At 42.7% G+C, this 17,146-nt stretch overlaps 1 protein-coding gene across 4 annotated transcripts in view; it reads right to left on the bottom strand.

The window, feature by feature from the left end:
• Positions 1–17,146, bottom strand: part of LOC117422328 (DENN domain-containing protein 1A-like) — a 366,743-nt gene that overhangs the window by 18,494 nt on the left and 331,103 nt on the right. For all 4 annotated transcript variants that reach the window (XM_058987167.1, XM_058987163.1, XM_058987165.1 and 1 more), the window contains one exon: positions 463–551. In XM_058987167.1, the coding sequence (XP_058843150.1) occupies positions 463–551 (89 nt within the window). The remainder of the gene's footprint in view (positions 1–462; positions 552–17,146) is intronic.

Genomic DNA, 17,146 nt, shown 5'->3' with positions numbered 1-17,146 from the left:
TGAAAAAGAAACTGTAGTGAAGGCGAATGCCCAGCCTACATTTCTGTATTTTGTTTGAACCTTTTTGTTGGCCCTTGTGCCTGTTTATTTGATTATTTTTTGTTGAATAAAGATCATTATTTTGCCCCTTCCACTGTCTCTGAGCCTCAAACCTCTGTCATCCTGCCACAGACATACATACATACATACTGTAAAGAAGAAAATATATCAACATGATTAGAATAAAACCCCTGATAAAAATACTGATACTGGAAATTTACTTCAATAAAAATGGAAAACCTGAAGATATTGTATGCAATATGTGATGTGTATGTATGTGAACCAAGCCTCCTCTCATAGCTGACTATCTCCTTATAGAATGCAAAACCCCGATATTCAAATATGCAATGTCTTATTCCTTTGTTTAACAGAAAAAAAAAACAGCAGCCACGTCTTCATACAGAGTCCAATTAAATAGCTTACTGTTCTGGGCTAGATACCGAGGTCCTTCCCCCTTCGTCCACCACATTGCTCCCTGGTCTCTTCACAACTGGGGGCCTGGAGGGGCGGGCCTGCAGAGATCAGAGATCAGGGATCAGAGTTCAGAGTGAAACACTGTAAAAACAACGCTCATTACATGGGAAGCTAACATGGGCAGCAATTGAACTGAGCTGAAAAACCACCCTGAAACAAACTCAGTTTTACACGGAAGAGGCCAGAGAATGCCCCGCCGTTTTGTTGTTGAACATTTGAATGGAGTCAAAAAATGTTTTTCCTTTGTGTGTGTGTTTGTGTGGGGGTCCTTTTATTTAAGTGATGGGTTTTCACACCAAAATGTAAGTAGCATATATATATATATATATATATATATATATATATATATATATATATATATATATATATATATATATATATACATCAAATGTGTGTGTATATATATATATCACATGCCATCTCTGACATGTATAAACCTGCACTCAACACCTTTCACATATATTGCGCAATACGTAAAAGCAGCATCTGTCATTCTGTCAGTTGCAGTCACAACAGGTTGAGAGTAGGAGCTTGGTTGGCAGGTGTATACCTCCAAGACAATGCAGGCATATCAAATCCTATATTATGCTTTGCACCGTCACGTTACAGTTCAGCAAAAGCATGTTGCTCCCTCAGTGTGACCCATCCAAACCTTACGAGAACTGAACCGTCAATTAAACAAATCATATCCCCTTGGTTATTAAGACACTGATATCTGATTTATCAGTCATACACCTGACTTCACACTTAATATCACTTTGGGAAATAAAAGCATACACTTAGTAGTTTTACCTTTAAGTTACTGTCGTACTGCAGCACAATATCGCATGCTGAACACTGTACATGTGTACAGCAGCTTTGTTATCTTTTAATATTACAATATGTTGTGCTTGTTCTGATTGTAAAAACATCTGATTTATGAGCAGTAATAGCACTATAGTCCAAGTTCCGGAGAAAAACTGGAATATTTGTTGCATCAACAAAATCTGTCCCTTTGAAGTAATATTAAATGGGTTTTACTGAATGAATCCAGAAAGAGAAGTAATGACCACCTTATTAACATCACAAATGCAACAATAAAGGGGTCTCAGCTTAAAGGTAACATGTTGTTTCCATTGAACCATATTAAAGCCAGGTTAGCCAGGTTGCCAAGGCTAGTTTCAAGTACAATGACACAGAAAAGATCTGTAGAAGCAGGGGAGGGTTTTATATATATATATGTGTGTGTGTGTGTGTGTAAAAAATGGAGTGTTCAGCATAGTATTTGATACACATGGAAATATATACCACATATATACAGAAAGTTCATTTCTGCAAATATACCCTATGTGGTAGGTCCATTAAACGTGACTTCCATAGTAAATATTTTTGTTGTAGTCAAAATTTACTAGACCTTGTCTTAATTTTTCACGGTCCATTCAATAATAAAATGTCTGCAAATCTCTGGCCTCTGGTTGACCGTTGTTTGAGTGGAGCACTAATCCCCCTACCCCTTAAAGCCTAATTTGAATGAGTGTAATGAATTCCAGTTAGACTGTTGTTGGCGGAGATATCACTAACGATTATTAAAGGGATGTTGACTTTTTAGTTATGCATGACCAGCTTTGACATGGTCGTGCCTTCATTCTTTAAACAATCCCCACAAAACCAGGCAGACTGACCAGTGTGAACGAAGCTGGAGAGCTCTCTAAATTACTGCTTCTAACATGCAAGAAACAAAGTGAGTCATTGTGATTTCTTCATGCTTTGACCTCGTCTAACCAGCGCTGTTTAGTTACTGCTGTACTTTATTCTGGATCTAGTCACAGACATGTATGAACTCTGGCCTTCGTCTACGACATTCATATAAGTTCTTAATCCTAAAATAGCAATATATTTTAAAATAATTTGGACTATATTTAAACATCACAGGACTGCATACAGGTTTCAGGGTACAGACTACAATACTAGTATAGGAAAGATAACTGCAGACCTGATGTATGATTTGGGTGTTGATTTGTTCAACCTATACCCCACTGGGATAAGACAGCTGGCTTTTATTAGAGCATTTGACAATAGTGTGGTATCCACCTAGATTCCATGCAGTAACCTGGCCTGTGGGGTAAGCCCAGGATAAGCACGCCCCTGGGTGGTCCGTGCAAACCAAGGGGATTCCCCAGTCCTAGAACATTCTGCCTTGATCAAATCAACACTCGAGCTGCTATAAGGGCTCAAAGATTTAAACTACAAAACTGTTCATATTCATGCAACTGGTCTACACTGTTATTGGTTTCTGAAATAAATATCACAATATGAAATATCCCATTTTATTCATAAAACACTATTTTAAAAAGAATCCTTCTTTAAATAGCTCATATATTAAAATGTATGAACAGACACATTCACAATGAAAATAAGGACTGAATGGCAGGGGTTATTCAGGATTGGGGTGTTCAAGACAACGATGAGCAAATCGCCAGAGGGTCCCATTCACAGCACAGCACAGCACAGCCTGCTGCTGAATTACTGATTCCATTGAAGTGCAAGCAGCACTGAAGAACACTTCAGAGTACGTGTCACATTATAGGTGTAATTGAGGGATACATAACCACAGGGAGAGAAGCGTCTGCCTCTTGTATGAAAACCTCATACAGTAGGTTAGATTTAAAATGATGTGATGTCAGCACTTGCTGTATCTTATGCACATATGTGCAAAGAACATACTGTACAAGTGTAAAGACTCCTTTTATGATTAACAGCACAATTTGCACAGCTTCGCTTTGTGGTCCTTTTGCTCAAACTTCATAATGTAATCTCTTATGCACTAAGAGACAACCTGCATTTGCAAACATGGTTGTGTAAAGTTACAGTTACAATTTTTAGAAAATTGTAAACTAAAACCATGTATACAAACCAACATTCTGTTTTCAAGCTTATTTATAGCTGGGTGCAGAAAACAATATTTACATCAGGACCACTTAAACTGCAAACGAGTTTTTAAGTGTGCATGTGGAGAGGTGCAAATATAAATAAATAAAAAGAGAAAGTCATGGAACCGAGGGATGTGAGACGGTCACTTCATAACTGTTAGAGAAATAAACGGAGGCTACTGGAGGCTGCCAGATCCAGCAGAGGTCAGGATTTGGAGCAAATCCGCCTCTCCTACCCTCAATGCTTGCCATTGTGTACCCAGGAGCGGGGTGGAGAGGGATTAAGTTTTATGGCAAGTTTGTCTGAACTCGCAACAGGGTGAAACATGGAAGGAAAAGAACAACAGAGCTAATTAGGGAAGCTGAGCTGTCAGACCTCACTGCCAACAAACACAAGAGGAGGGCTGGCAATCAGCAGGAGCGATGGAGAAGACTGCTTCATTAAGGGTGATAGGACAAAAAGAAGGGAGGGGGAGGGAAAAAAAGAGGAAAAGAAAAGCTGTTTAATTAAGCCTGAGCTGGAAGGTGATGCGTGAAGCCGGCCTGTCATCGTGCTGCGAATACTTTCACCTTTCTGTGCAGCTTTAGAAAAAGCCAGGCTCTGCCCCTCCAGTGTCAGCGGCACAGGGCTTAGTCTGCAGAGCAATGCTAAGAAGGATTTAGAGCCCCAGCCTATCGAGACATGAGGAAGAAAGGCAGAATTCCCACTGGGTTTTCAACCTGACGAATTCGACCAGGCATATATGAATGTGTTTTGAATACAGGAGCAGTGACCACATCTAATCTCTGCAAAGAGAGAATATCCACTCTTATGTACAGTTCCTTTTCAATGTAATTAGTGTCGTGTCTTTCTTCTTCTCCCTATATAAGTTGAGGGTAATTCTTAACGAGTTCAAAGCTCCTGGTTAGGGATAAGGTCCTGAACTAGGGGACCCCATTCCTGTAACTTTGCTGTACAGGGATACATATGCAGGTATCTCACAGTGCATTAACTTTAAACAGCAAAAACACATTCATCACAAACTAACAAAGACCACAGACATAATGCTTATTGTTAATCAATGGCACAACAGTTTGCTTACTTGACTTGGTTTCTTACAGTTATAATAGATTCCTTTCAGTCTTTCTCAAAACAGTCATTTAATAAATAGAGAGGCTGTTTACTGAATAATACTTTCATTACATTTTATTTATTTTTTTTAACATGAATAAAAGGCATATATTGCTCACAAACCTCTTGCGTGCCAGTAACGTATTACTCTGCATAACTATAAGCTATCAGACACTTCAGTGAAATGCTAAACAGAAACCAGGTACCACCTGACTATTTTAGAACACTTCAAAACGTTGGCTTGTAGTCAAATTAAAATACAATACAAAATATTTTGCAAGTAAAAACATAAGAAACAAATGTAGAGGAAGAAACATCTACAAAGTTTCATCAAAGTTAAGATCTGGAATCAGGAACCCCATAGAGCGCTTTTGAAAAGCGATGTACGAGTCCTGTGATCAGATTATTGTAATTGATGCATTATTCCCTATTACCCAGGCTTCACGAATCTCCTACCGGGCTACTTACTCGCTCCCTATGGTTGTATTAGCAGCTTTTTCTCACATTCAATTAGGAACTGAAGAAGTCAGATAATTGTGCTGATTGAGTTCGGCCAAACAGGACATTCACCCCGGTATTGTTGCCTTATTAGTTTCAAATCTGATCAGCATGACATTTTAAGATAGCCCATCCTTGAAATACCAAATTCAAATGATCTTTAGTTTGGAGCTGATATATAAAAAATATCCTGTGTTCACTTAATAAAACAAGTATCGGAAGATACTGCTTAGATTCCGAATCTTCTCTTTGTTCATTCTACAAAAAACATCTTTACTGTGTTTTCTTGTAATATTGGGTTTTCAGGGACAAATATGAAAAAGGCAAAGGGCCTCAGCGTGTGTTAAAAGTACCGCTTATTGAAACCAGGCGGTGCCACAGGACCAGCAGAAGAGCTGCACAGGAGAGCAAGAAGAAGAGTCAGGGAGAGAGTATTTCGGACCAGGCAGACATTACTAGGGCTGTGTGAGGAGGAGGTAATAACTAGGATACAGTGAGCACAGATCATACTAGCCTTACATGTAAGGGCCCGGAAAATTCATGATACTACTAATTTCACAGAAATCATGCATTTGACTGCGTACCGTGAAAAATATGCATTTTATTTTCCTAACAGTATTTTACATTACTCATCACCTCCCCTGTTCATGTCATACTTTTATCAAGTAGAAGCAGCGCTACAGTAGCTGTACACGGTCCGGCTCAATGCCATGCATTTGGTTACTATTGCAAACTATGGGGTCAAAGAAATACTGGCTTCGTGACTGGTGAACTCCTCATACTGTACAATGATGTAACACGCGAGTCAGAGGCAGGATGTTTAAAATGGTTGTTTAGATTTTGTTGATTTATTAGCTTGCAGTGTGTGATTAACATTAAAAATTAACATTTCAACAGAAGCTCACGTTCAGAGCTACGAAAAGGAGACGTTCATGCAGATGTCTTTGGACCATCTAAGAAAATGTACTATTGACAAGCATCTTGACAGCACAATACACAAAAACTAGAAAATCAAACTTGAAGTTCAGGCTAAACAAGCGGCTCAGTCACAGGATTGTTTAAAAAGAGCACAGAAAGTGGAGAAACACATAATAGCAACATGTTTGAATTAGTGGAAGCCTTTGTGCAGCAAACATACCGATAACAGCTGGTCAAAAATATGACAAAGTTTTTTAATGAAGAAAATCCCGAAATTGCAGAGCCGTGCCCAACAGCGAAACACTCAGACGAGAGCATCTCCCTAAAGTGTATGCAGCACACCAAGAATATCTAAATGGAAAAACAAACTATTACCTCGAACCTACCACCGCGCGTCCATCACCGCGTCACCCAGTACAGCGCAACCCCATCACTGCGGGACCCCTTACCACGGGACACCTTTACAGTGACAGACCACCACCGCGAGCCCCGTTACAGCGCATCACCGCGCACAACGTTGTGGCTATACTTGCTGCCTGCCCGAGATGCATTCAGGGTCTTACGTTATTGTGAAGTAGCTGCATGGTTTGTTTCAAGATGTTGTTATTATTATTATTTTTATTTTTTTACACATTACCTTAACAAGTTGCTCTTCTTGAGTAAAGAAGTATTTTCCATGCAGAGTTTCGATAAAGGACACTTCAGAAGCAATTCATGTTCAAAGCACCCCCTTTTTTTTGGCATACAATACCAAAATAAATAAATAAAGTCAAAACAAAGTGAAACGACATTCTGCTTCCCTCTCTAACAAAAAGAGTTTCAGTGTCACACTAATATCTGCTCGGTTGGAAATTAAAAAAAAAAAAATTAAAATAATAATAATAATAATAATAATAATAATCCTGGCTTCTGGAAAGAACAAAACAAAACAACTCCTAATTACAAGAGGGGATAGCAGACAAGTGCTCACATCAAATTAATAAAAACGTACATAATTAATAAAATAAAGTGCAGTTCCAAAAAATCTAAAGTAAATAAAGCTATGAGACCACCACTGAGTTACATCAACATAAAAATATGTAAAACGCAAATGTGATTACAAAACATGCACCCTGTTAGTAACTTTAATATAAAATATCTATATGGTGATAAATTCTCAGGAAACTTTTCTCAAGATCCTGAGATCTTAACTTAGCTAGTTAACCAGAGATAACTGAGACCCTTTTTTTTTCTCCAATCTCTCTCCAAGGCCTTAACAAGCCACCTTAACACAGAACATGTTGAATAAAGTTTAAATAAAGTATTTCCCTAACAGGTTCACCACCATACGATAAACTATATCACTGATATGGTTCTGCTAAATAAATAAATACTGAAATAATAATAAGAACAGCAGGAGAGGATCTACCTTTGATATTGATTTCCTTTCCATTCATGTTCTTTTTAACAATAACCACCCTCCCCCCACAGACTATAAACATACAACATTTGCACTAAACTTGAAATAAAATGTATAATTTAAACACATTATTTTCATATTAATAATGTTATTTCCAGCAGCTATCTACATGTTGTACACAAAGCTTCAAATATAATTCTGTATTTCAGATACATGGAGCTGTTACGATGTGGTGGAGCAGCACCTTCCACTCACAAACAATTCAGTGGAAGGATGGCACCGCGCTTTCGGGGAACTTCTGGGATCCCGACACCCCTCCATTTGGACATTCATTGAGGGAATAAAAAAGGAACATGCGACTATTTGTGCGGCATTGCGCATAACATTGAGTTCCAGGTGTAACTCCCCCTACTACCAGTTTCCCATATCTCAAATGATCAAATCAAATCAAATTTGATTTATAAGCCATCCCAAGGTGCTTCTAACAAGAAAAAGGGCATTCGGAAGTACATTTAGTACAATAAAAACAAAATGAGCCTCCCCTGAAGTAGCCCTTCTGAAGGGCAGGTGCAATTTCTCTGTTATATCTGATAATATGTGGCTCCCCTCTAAATGGTCTACCTCAATTTAAAAATACATGGTAGCCTATTTGGATGGGAGCTATTTTTTGCGCACCTCTGTAATCTGTAAAGGCGACTTCATTGACTGCACTGTTTGTTAGTTCCATCACAACTTGTTACAAAAATGTGTTTTCTCAAATGATCTCAACATTATCTGTTGAGTAAACTGTTGTTAATTTACACTGTTCTATCGTTAGCCTATTTGCCTTACCTTAAAAACAGATAGTAGATGTTTATAAAACCTGTACTTAAAAAATAAAATAATAATAATAATGAAAAAATAACATGCATAACCAATCGCCATGTTTATTTTTGTTTGTTTTTACTTTATTTTTTTTGGTACTGTATGCCAAATACATTTTTTAATTTTATTTTATTTTATTTTCCAACCAAGCAGATATTAGTGTGACACTGGAGAGGGAAGCAGAAAGTCCGTTCACTTTGTTTTGAAGATTTATTTATTTTGGTACTGTATGCCAAATAATAAAACATAAAAAAGTGCTTTGTACATGAATTGCTTCTGAAGCGTCCTTTATCGAAACTCTGTAGGAAAAGACATCTTTACTGAAGAAAAGCAACTTGTTAAGGTAATGTGTAAAAAAATAAAAATAATAAATAATAACAACAGCTTGAAACAAACCATGCAGCTACTTCACAATAACATAAGACCCTGAATGCATCTCGGGCAGGCAGCAAGTATAGCCACAACGTTGTGCGCGGTGATGCGCTGTAACGGGGCTCGCGGTGGTGGTCTGTCGCTGTAAAGGTGTCCAGTGGTAAGGGGTCCCGCGGTGATGGGGTTGTGCTGTACCGGGTCGCACGGTGGAGCGTTTGCAGTAATGTCCTGTAACCGTGAGAAAACACTAGCTGTTTAAACCTCATGCATAATTTTGCATGTTGAATTGTGCAAGTTATGACAACTTGCAAATTCATCATTTAGCTTGCTTTATTTATGCATATAATTAGCTTAGCGAATAGAGCTATCGCTGGTTGATTTCTGCGTGTTGTGTGGCTTCACCCTGCCATGCGGTAATTCTGGTCATTTACCACCGTTTAGTGAATGAGGACCAGTCAAGCGACCAACAGAAATGTGTACCTAACAACTCACTCTGCCAAACATTCATACTATGAACCTCTCATCCTGTCCTGTAACAACCCCCGCAGACTTTTCTCCACCTTTTCCTCCCTCCTTAAACCCACACCCTCTCCCTTATCCTCCTTTACATCTGATGATTTTGCCTCCTGCTTCTATTCAAAGGCAGCTGATATCCAAAGCTCTTCTCCAATCCATCTTCACCTATCCCTTGCCCACCTGACCTCACCCTGCCTTTCTTTCACTTTCAACTTTCATGTCAATATCTGATTCTGATCTTACTCCTTAATCCTTCAAAATTGCTCATATCACCACTATTCTTAAGAAACTTTCTCTTGACCCTTCTCCTGCCCAAAACCATCACCCCCTCTCTCCTCCCATTCCTCATTAAAACTCTTGAGAGAGCAGTGCACCGTCAGCTGGCGCCCTGCACATTCCACAGAAACTGCCCTCCTCTCTGTAACTAACTCTCTCCTCTCTGTAACTAACTCCCTCCTCCATCTTTCACACCACAGGTGACGCGACACACGACGCAGGAGCTTCACCAGGGCCAGCAGAGTGAAGCAGTATGCCAAAATGACGGAGGAAACAATAATACTTGTCATTGAAAAAATACCCAGAGCTTTATGACAAAGGGCATCACAATTATAAAGATACAGATTTGAAAGAATATATGGGAGTCCATTTCGCAGGAACTGGATAAGCCTGGTGTGTATGCATTGCCATATATATTGAAATACCGTTGAAGACACTTATAATTACTACGTTGACAAATATGTACCAGTCCTGATCATAGCTTTGTCAATAACAATTTTGAACACATGTATAGATCTCGCAGTTTTCAAACCTGTCGCATCGCCTCTGTGTCGCTTCTGGTGTGTATGGTCATGTCGCTGCAGAAGTGTCTCTTCACCAATTAAAAAATCTCATGGCGCCTGGTGTGTGGAGACCTTAACTCTCCTTTCTGCTCGTGTTGCTTCCCTCTCCTCTGTCTTTGTCAATCGTGCTTTTTTCCTTTCTTCTCTCTCTGATCTAGGAATCTCAGGCACTGCTTTTGCCTGGTTTTCCTCCTATCTTTCTACCCGTTCTTTTCAGGTTTCTTGGTGTGGCTCTCTCTTCTCCTTGCCCCCTCTCTACAGGTGTACCTCAAGGATCTGTCCTAGGACCCCTTCTATTCTCACTCTGTACCCACTCACTAGATACTCTTTTGGCTTCTCATATCATCTATATGCTGATGATACTCAGAGCTGGGACATTCACATTCACATCACCTCAAAGTCAACCTTTCTAAATCTGACCTCCTTTACGTTTCTTCTACTTCTCCTCTGACCTCTATCTCTGTCTCAGTCTCCCTCTCCTATTCTCAACACACGTCTTCACTAAAATGTACCTGTCGTTTCTTTCTTAGCAACATCTACAGAATCTGCCCTTTTCTATCTACTTATTCCACTCAGCTCCTGGTCCAAGCTCTTGTTCTTTCTAGATTGGATTATTGTAACTGTTTCCTCGCTGGTCTCCCTGCTTTGGCTATTCGTCCTCTTCAACTTATTCAAAATTCTGCTGCTCATCAGGTATTCCCAACCCCACTACTCTCACGCTACCCCTCTGCTTCACACTCTCCACTGGATACCTATATCTGCTCAAATCCAATTTAAGACCCTTGCTCTTGCTTATCGCTCTATTCATCATACTGCCCTTTCCTAGCTCCAAACCCTTGTGTCTCCTTATATTCCCTCTTGTCCTCTCCGCTCATCCTCTACAGGCCGACTTGTTATGCCTTCTCTTCCCGGTCTTTCCTCCTGTGCTCGCTCCTTCTCTTCCCTCGTCCGCCCCTGGTGTAACCAGCTACCGGTTATCCTCAGGACTGTTCAGTCTTTAACTGCTTTTCACCATCTTCTCAAAACCCACTTATTCAATCTTTATTTGTAAATTCCTATTTATATATCTTTTTGTATTTTATTTATAATTATTTTGTATATATTGTCTATGTGTGTTTGTTTTGTATTTTTATTGCCTGTTATTTATATTCTTTTTATATTTTGCTTAATTTTCTGTAAGTGGCTTTGGACAAATAATAATAATAATAATAATAATAATAATAATAATAATAATAATAATAATAATAATAATAATAATAATAATAATAACCTAACAGGGGGTGGCCTTACTACTAAAGGTACACAAAATTAAGACCATGGTTATTTTGTTTGTTTAAAAAAAAATAACCAGTTTATTTAACTGGTTAACAATGTTCTGGTTATTATTTATAACATTTTCTTTCATGCAAACTATTCTAGTTTCCAAACTAAATGAGTTACATAATGGTAATTAAACCGAGGTTTGGTATGTTGGGACTGCCAATAATACAGAATAAAAGGGGTGTCCTTCATATTGAAGGTGGCCTTCTTTATACTGAGGTGACCAGGGAGGTTGTACTGTAGTTGTGTATGACCATCACTGTTCGTCTGGAATTTGTATACAGTGAAGAATTTGCTTGAGAGGAACCCAGTCTGTTTCTCTGCTCCTGTCACTTAAGACTTTTTTTATACCCCCCAAACAAATTAGCACTGTCACAAATCCGTTACAAGAAACTCATCTTTAAAGAAAAACTTTTAATGACATCATAAACATCCTGTGCTAATGCATGTCTGCAAAACAATTAGTAGCTTTGAAAAAGAGAAAAACAGCAAGGAAGAAGTGCTTCTTACACTAAGTGAGAAGGAAAACATGTGTGAAGGAGCTTTCAAAACAAAACAAAGTACATTTAAAATAATGCTAGAAGAATATTTCATTAGAACATTCTTACAATATACATATGTATGTACATGGAAGCTAAAATCCAGTCATGATAAAGTTACTTTAACATGGTATTTATAATAATATGCTTCTTCCGTACAGAGTAGAATGTAGACAAACCAACTGGGACTGTTCAGTAAGGGTTTGTGGTAGTCTGTACCACACTAAGGGGTAGCTGTACTAAACTGTTGCGCCTGTCGCAATAGTCGCAAACCAGTTGCAAATGAGTTGAAGTCTTGGGTGAAATGTACTAAACAAGCGCAATGCTATTTTAAGACTTTTTAAGGAATGCTTTGCGGCAGCAGTTTCTGTTTGCGGTTCAAGCTAAGGTTGGTGAAGTTTCTGCATTTCTTGTACTGCCTAGCAGCTCCGTCACTGAAGTAATGTATGTGTTTCATTCAGGGACCTCCCTCCTTCTGAAATGCATACAGTATCGACGTGGAGTGTTGCATTTCATTGCTCATCACTGCAACACTCATGTGCTTAAGTTCATCATCCCAACAGAAGTAGAACACAAACCGATGGAGTGTTGCCTGAGAATTGTCCCAATGAAATCCTTGGGCATATAATTTTCTGCAAAATCGAGCAGACATATGGCTGATTACACCGTGTAACAATTATTATTTATTTTTTTGTTCCTGGGTAGTAAGTGTTATTTCCTAATTGCTTATGCCTCAAAAGTATAGAAAATGGCTATTATTCCCCACAAACTTTGCTTTTGTGACCAGGACAGTGATATTTTGAAATTTACCTATTTTCCAGAACATTCCAGATAGATTCAGTGCTGAGTAGTATAAATACAGGGGCCTTAAGCCCACCAGTTCAGTTTAGTTCTAGCTGCCTAAGTGGATACATATCTGCATTTTTCTGAGATGGCATCAAGGTCATAGGAGACTTCAAAATGGTGGCAATGGTCTCCAAGGCGGTTTTGCCAAGTTTCCCTGCTATCTTTGCCTTTGGGACAGCAGGGACACCAAGGCGCACTACCACAGGCGGGACTGGCCACAGCGGACTGAGTTCTCTGTGGGGAGGAACAACGTCAAGTGGGAGCCACTGGTGGACCCCCGGAAGTTGCTGATGCCACCACTGCACATCAAATTGGGCCTTATGAAACAATTTGTCAGAGCTCTAGATAAGGAGTCGGCAGCCTTCAAGTATCTTCAAGACTTCTTCCCTAAGCTGTCTGAGGCAAAGGCCAAAGCTGGTGTCTTCGTCGGACCACAGATAAAGAAGATCCTGGAGTGCAATGAATTCCCCAAGAAGCTCACTAGTAAGGAGAAAGCGGCTTGGAACAGCTTTGTCGCAGTGGTTCGGGGCTTCCTGGGCAATCACAAGGCCGAAAACTATGTGGAGCTGGTTGAGACTCTGGTGAAGAACTACGGCACAATGGGCTGTAGGATGTCCCTCAAAGTCCATATCCTTGATGCTCATCTTGATAAATTCAAGGAGAACATGGGAGCGTACTCGGAGGAGCAAGGCGAGCGCTTCCACCAGGATATACTGGACTTTGAACGCCGCTACCAAGGACAGTATAACGAGAACATGATGGGAGACTACATTTGGGGGCTGATTCGTGAAAGTGATTTACAGTATAATCGTAAATCTCGAAAAACTACTCACTTCTAAATCTTTTGTAGTCATTTTTGTATTACTTTAGTATAAATACATGTTAATTTGGATTCATATGTTGTTTTTTTCTGACTTTATGTGAACGAAAAGACACAAATTCGCCCGTTTTCTCATTGGAAATAGGTAAATTTCAAAATATCACTGTCCTGGTCACAAAAGCAAAGTTTGTGGGGAATAATAGCCATTTTCTATACTTTTGAGGCATAAGCAATTAGGAAATAACACTTACTACCCAGGAACAAAAATTGTGTTACATAGTGTTATCTATTAGTGTAGTTTTTAAAATGCAACTAATTGAGGTTTTGGTGGTTTCAAATGTGTCACTGTAACAGAAATCAATGCTTGATTCTTGAATCTATCCAAAAATATCTTTGGGTGATTTTTTGGAGCCCCTCCATATGAGTTATTTCAGTCTAAACTTAAACTTAACTTTGGGTAGAAATACCAAAAATTCAAATTTCAGAGGGGGTTAATGACTGGTGGGGGGACTTGAAACCAAAAGTGTTTCACAAAATTTAAGAGTGGTCCCTAAGGTTCTTACAGCAATACTAACATTTTATGTCTGGCAACTTGCCAAAAGTGAGTTGGGTGCTCCTGGTATTTTTTTTTTCAAAAGCCCTATTCATTACAAGTCAAACGAGGTGCTGCACATGATGGTAGCGTCTAAGCTGAGCCCAGGGTGATTTTTCTGGTTAGGGTCACTGTAGCAGGGCGGAAGAAAAGCCCTGCTGTTTAAACATATTGTTTGTTTATTTTTAGAACAGAGTCCCTTCCGCCCATGTGCAGTGTTTTTTGTATTTGTTTTGTTTTATGATTTGTTTTATTGTATTTAAATGTATGACGGCGAGCGCTGTATGTTTTGGTATTGTTTTGTATTTAGCCGATTTGTTTTGTTTAGCGTGGATGGGTAGCCCCATCCACAACATAATTAAAACTCATGCAGAAGGTGGCCATCTCCCGAATTAATTAGGTGATTTAATTTGTTGCTAAATCGGGAGATGGTCACCTGTTATAAAAAGCCTGCAGCTCTCTAGCTCGAGGTGGGTGTCAGAAGGAGAGAGTGTGCGAGAGGAGTGAGGGAGAAACGAGAGAAAGAAAGTAAACATAGGAACAGTGAAGGCAATCTGCCCAGCCTGACCTGTGTTGCAGTTATTTTGTGTTCGTGATTTGTTGTTGTTTGAAACCTTTTATTTAGCTCTGTGAGCGCAAAGTTTATTTTTGTTTAAATATTTATTTTATTTTTGTTTGCTTAATAAAAACGACGCAAGCCTTTTTGAACTGCAGTACTGCCCTGGTGTCAGCAGTTTTGTTCCTGCTTCTGCCTGACGTCAGACCACTCGTCATCGCTGTCACACGCGGTGTCCTGCGTGGGATCGTAGCGCCCCCAGGACGCAGGCAGAAGAGGGTACTGCAGCTTTTTCATTTTTTTTTTTCGTTTCTAATTGTGTGAAAGGAGAGTGAAGAGGAGGATGGGAGGAAGAAAGATGAGAGGAGAGAGGAGGAAGAGCTGCAGAAAGCAGCTGCAACAGCAGCCACCAGGGGTTGTTGTGGTGGAGGAGTGGTGCCCTGGTTGTGGGGAGTTTGGGCACACCGTGGCCATCTGCCCCACCCAATACCAGGGAGAGGAATGGGCTGCCCAAGCGAGCCAGGACCAGATACCCCGGGGGAGACCCCAGAAGCGGGAGCTACCAGCCGCGGCCACCAAGCGGGAGAGCAGCTGGGATGCCATCCTCCGGGCAGTCATGCATGACTGCTGGTGCCCCATCTGCGGTGAGCGGGGGCATTCTCCACTCAACTGCTCTCTCCTGTCAGAGGGGTGCCTGCTGCGCCCATTCCCACCAGCAGGGGGAGAGTGCCTGCTGGTCCCGTCACCACCTGAGAGAGGAGACCTGGAGAGGGAGTCGGTGCATCCACAGCCCAAGAGGGAGGAGCCAGTGCGTCCACAGCCCAGGAGGGAGGAGCCAGTGCGTCCGCAGCCCAAGAGGGAGGAGCCAGTGCGTCCACAGCCCAAGAGGGAGGAGCCAGTGCGTCCGCAGCCCAAAAGGGGGAAGGCCGAACATCCACAGCCCAGGTATCCGCCAGCAGAGGAGGACTGTGTGTCGCTCCCACCTCCGCCAGCAGAGGGAGCATACCTGCTGGTTCCACCTCCACCGCCGTGGGAGGACGACGTGTCACTCCCACCACCGCCAGCAGAGGGAGCATACCTGCTGGTTCCACCTCCACCGCCGTGGGAGGACGACGTGTCACTCCCACCACCGCCAGCAGAGGGAGCATACCTGCTGGTTCCACCTCCACCGCCGTGGGAGGACGACGTGTCACTCCCACCACCGCCAGCAGAGAGAGAGTTCCTGCTGGTGCCACCTCCATGGGAGGACGATTTGTCGCTCCCACCACCACCAGCAGAGGGAGCATGCCTGCTGGTTCCGCTTCCACCACTGCCAGCAGAGGGAACATGCCTGCTGGTTTCCCTGTTGCAGCCAGAAGAGGAGGCGCCCCTGCTGCCTTTGCAGCCAGAAGGGGAGGAGCCCCTGCCGCCTTTGCAGCCTGAAGGGGAGGAGGCCCTGCCGCCTTCGCTGCCAGAAGGGGAGGAGCCGCCTTCGCTGCCAGAAGGGGAGGAGCCCCTGCCGCCTTGGCCGCCAGAAGGGGAGGAGCCCCTGCCGCCTTGGCCGCCAGAAGGGGAGGAGCCCCTGCCGCCTTTATCGTCAAGAGGAGAGGAGCAGGAGCTACCTCTACCTCCACCACCACCACCACCATTGGGAGAAGTGGAGCTCCTGCTGCCGCCTTCATGGCCAGGGGCTCCCCTCCCGCCGTCGGCATCGCCTGGGGTCGCCTGTGTCTCCCTTGCGTCTCCTAGGGTTGCTGCCGGTCCTGCGTCGCCTCCCGAGGGTCCGCTCCCGCTGCCGTCGCCTCCCGAGGGTCCGCTGCCGCTGCCGTCGCCTCCCGAGGGTCCGCTACTGCTGCCGTCGCCTCCCGAGGGTCCGCTGCTGCTGCCGTCGCCTCCCGAGGGTCCGCTGCCGCTGCCGTCGCCTCCCGAGGGTCTGCTGTCGCTGCTGTCGCCTCCCGAGGGTCCGCTGCCGCTGCCGTCGCCTCCCGAGGGTCCGCTGCCGTCGCCTCCCGAGGGTCCGCTGCCGTCGCCTGGGGTCGCCAGGGATCCTGCTTCGCCTGGGGTCGCCAGGGATCCTGCCTCGCCTGGGGTCACTACACTATGGCCGGAGCCCCACGGAAGGGAACGGACGGCCAAGAAGAAAGGTGGAGAGGTCCGGAGACCAGCTCCCCCAGCCGCACTTTCGCGGCAGGAGATTGTGTGATCAGAGCCCCACGGAGGGGAACTGCTGGCCGTGAAGAGGAGGGGGAAGGTCAGGAGACCAGCTCCCCCAGCCGCAACTTCGCGGCAGGATAGAGTGTGGCGGGAGCCCCGGAAGAGGGAGCTGCCGGCCACGAAGAATTGGGGGGTGCCAGAGATTCCACCATGGCCACCCCCCAGAAACAACTTGCTTCCCCCTCTTCCAGGACATTGAGACTGAGGGGGGAGGTGGCCGTTGGGGCCATGTGTGCTTCGCACAAGGAGGGGGATATGTAGCAGGGCGGAAGAAAAGCCCTGCTGTTTAATCATATTGTTTGTTTATTTTTAGAACAGAGTCCCCTCCGCCCATGTGCAGT

The sequence above is a fragment of the Acipenser ruthenus genome, chromosome 15 (genome assembly GCF_902713425.1).
Source record: "Acipenser ruthenus chromosome 15, fAciRut3.2 maternal haplotype, whole genome shotgun sequence".
Taxonomy (NCBI): Eukaryota; Metazoa; Chordata; class Actinopteri; order Acipenseriformes; family Acipenseridae; genus Acipenser; species Acipenser ruthenus.
Note: the sequence above shows the minus strand (reverse complement) of the source record. Positions and strands in the feature narration are given on the sequence as shown.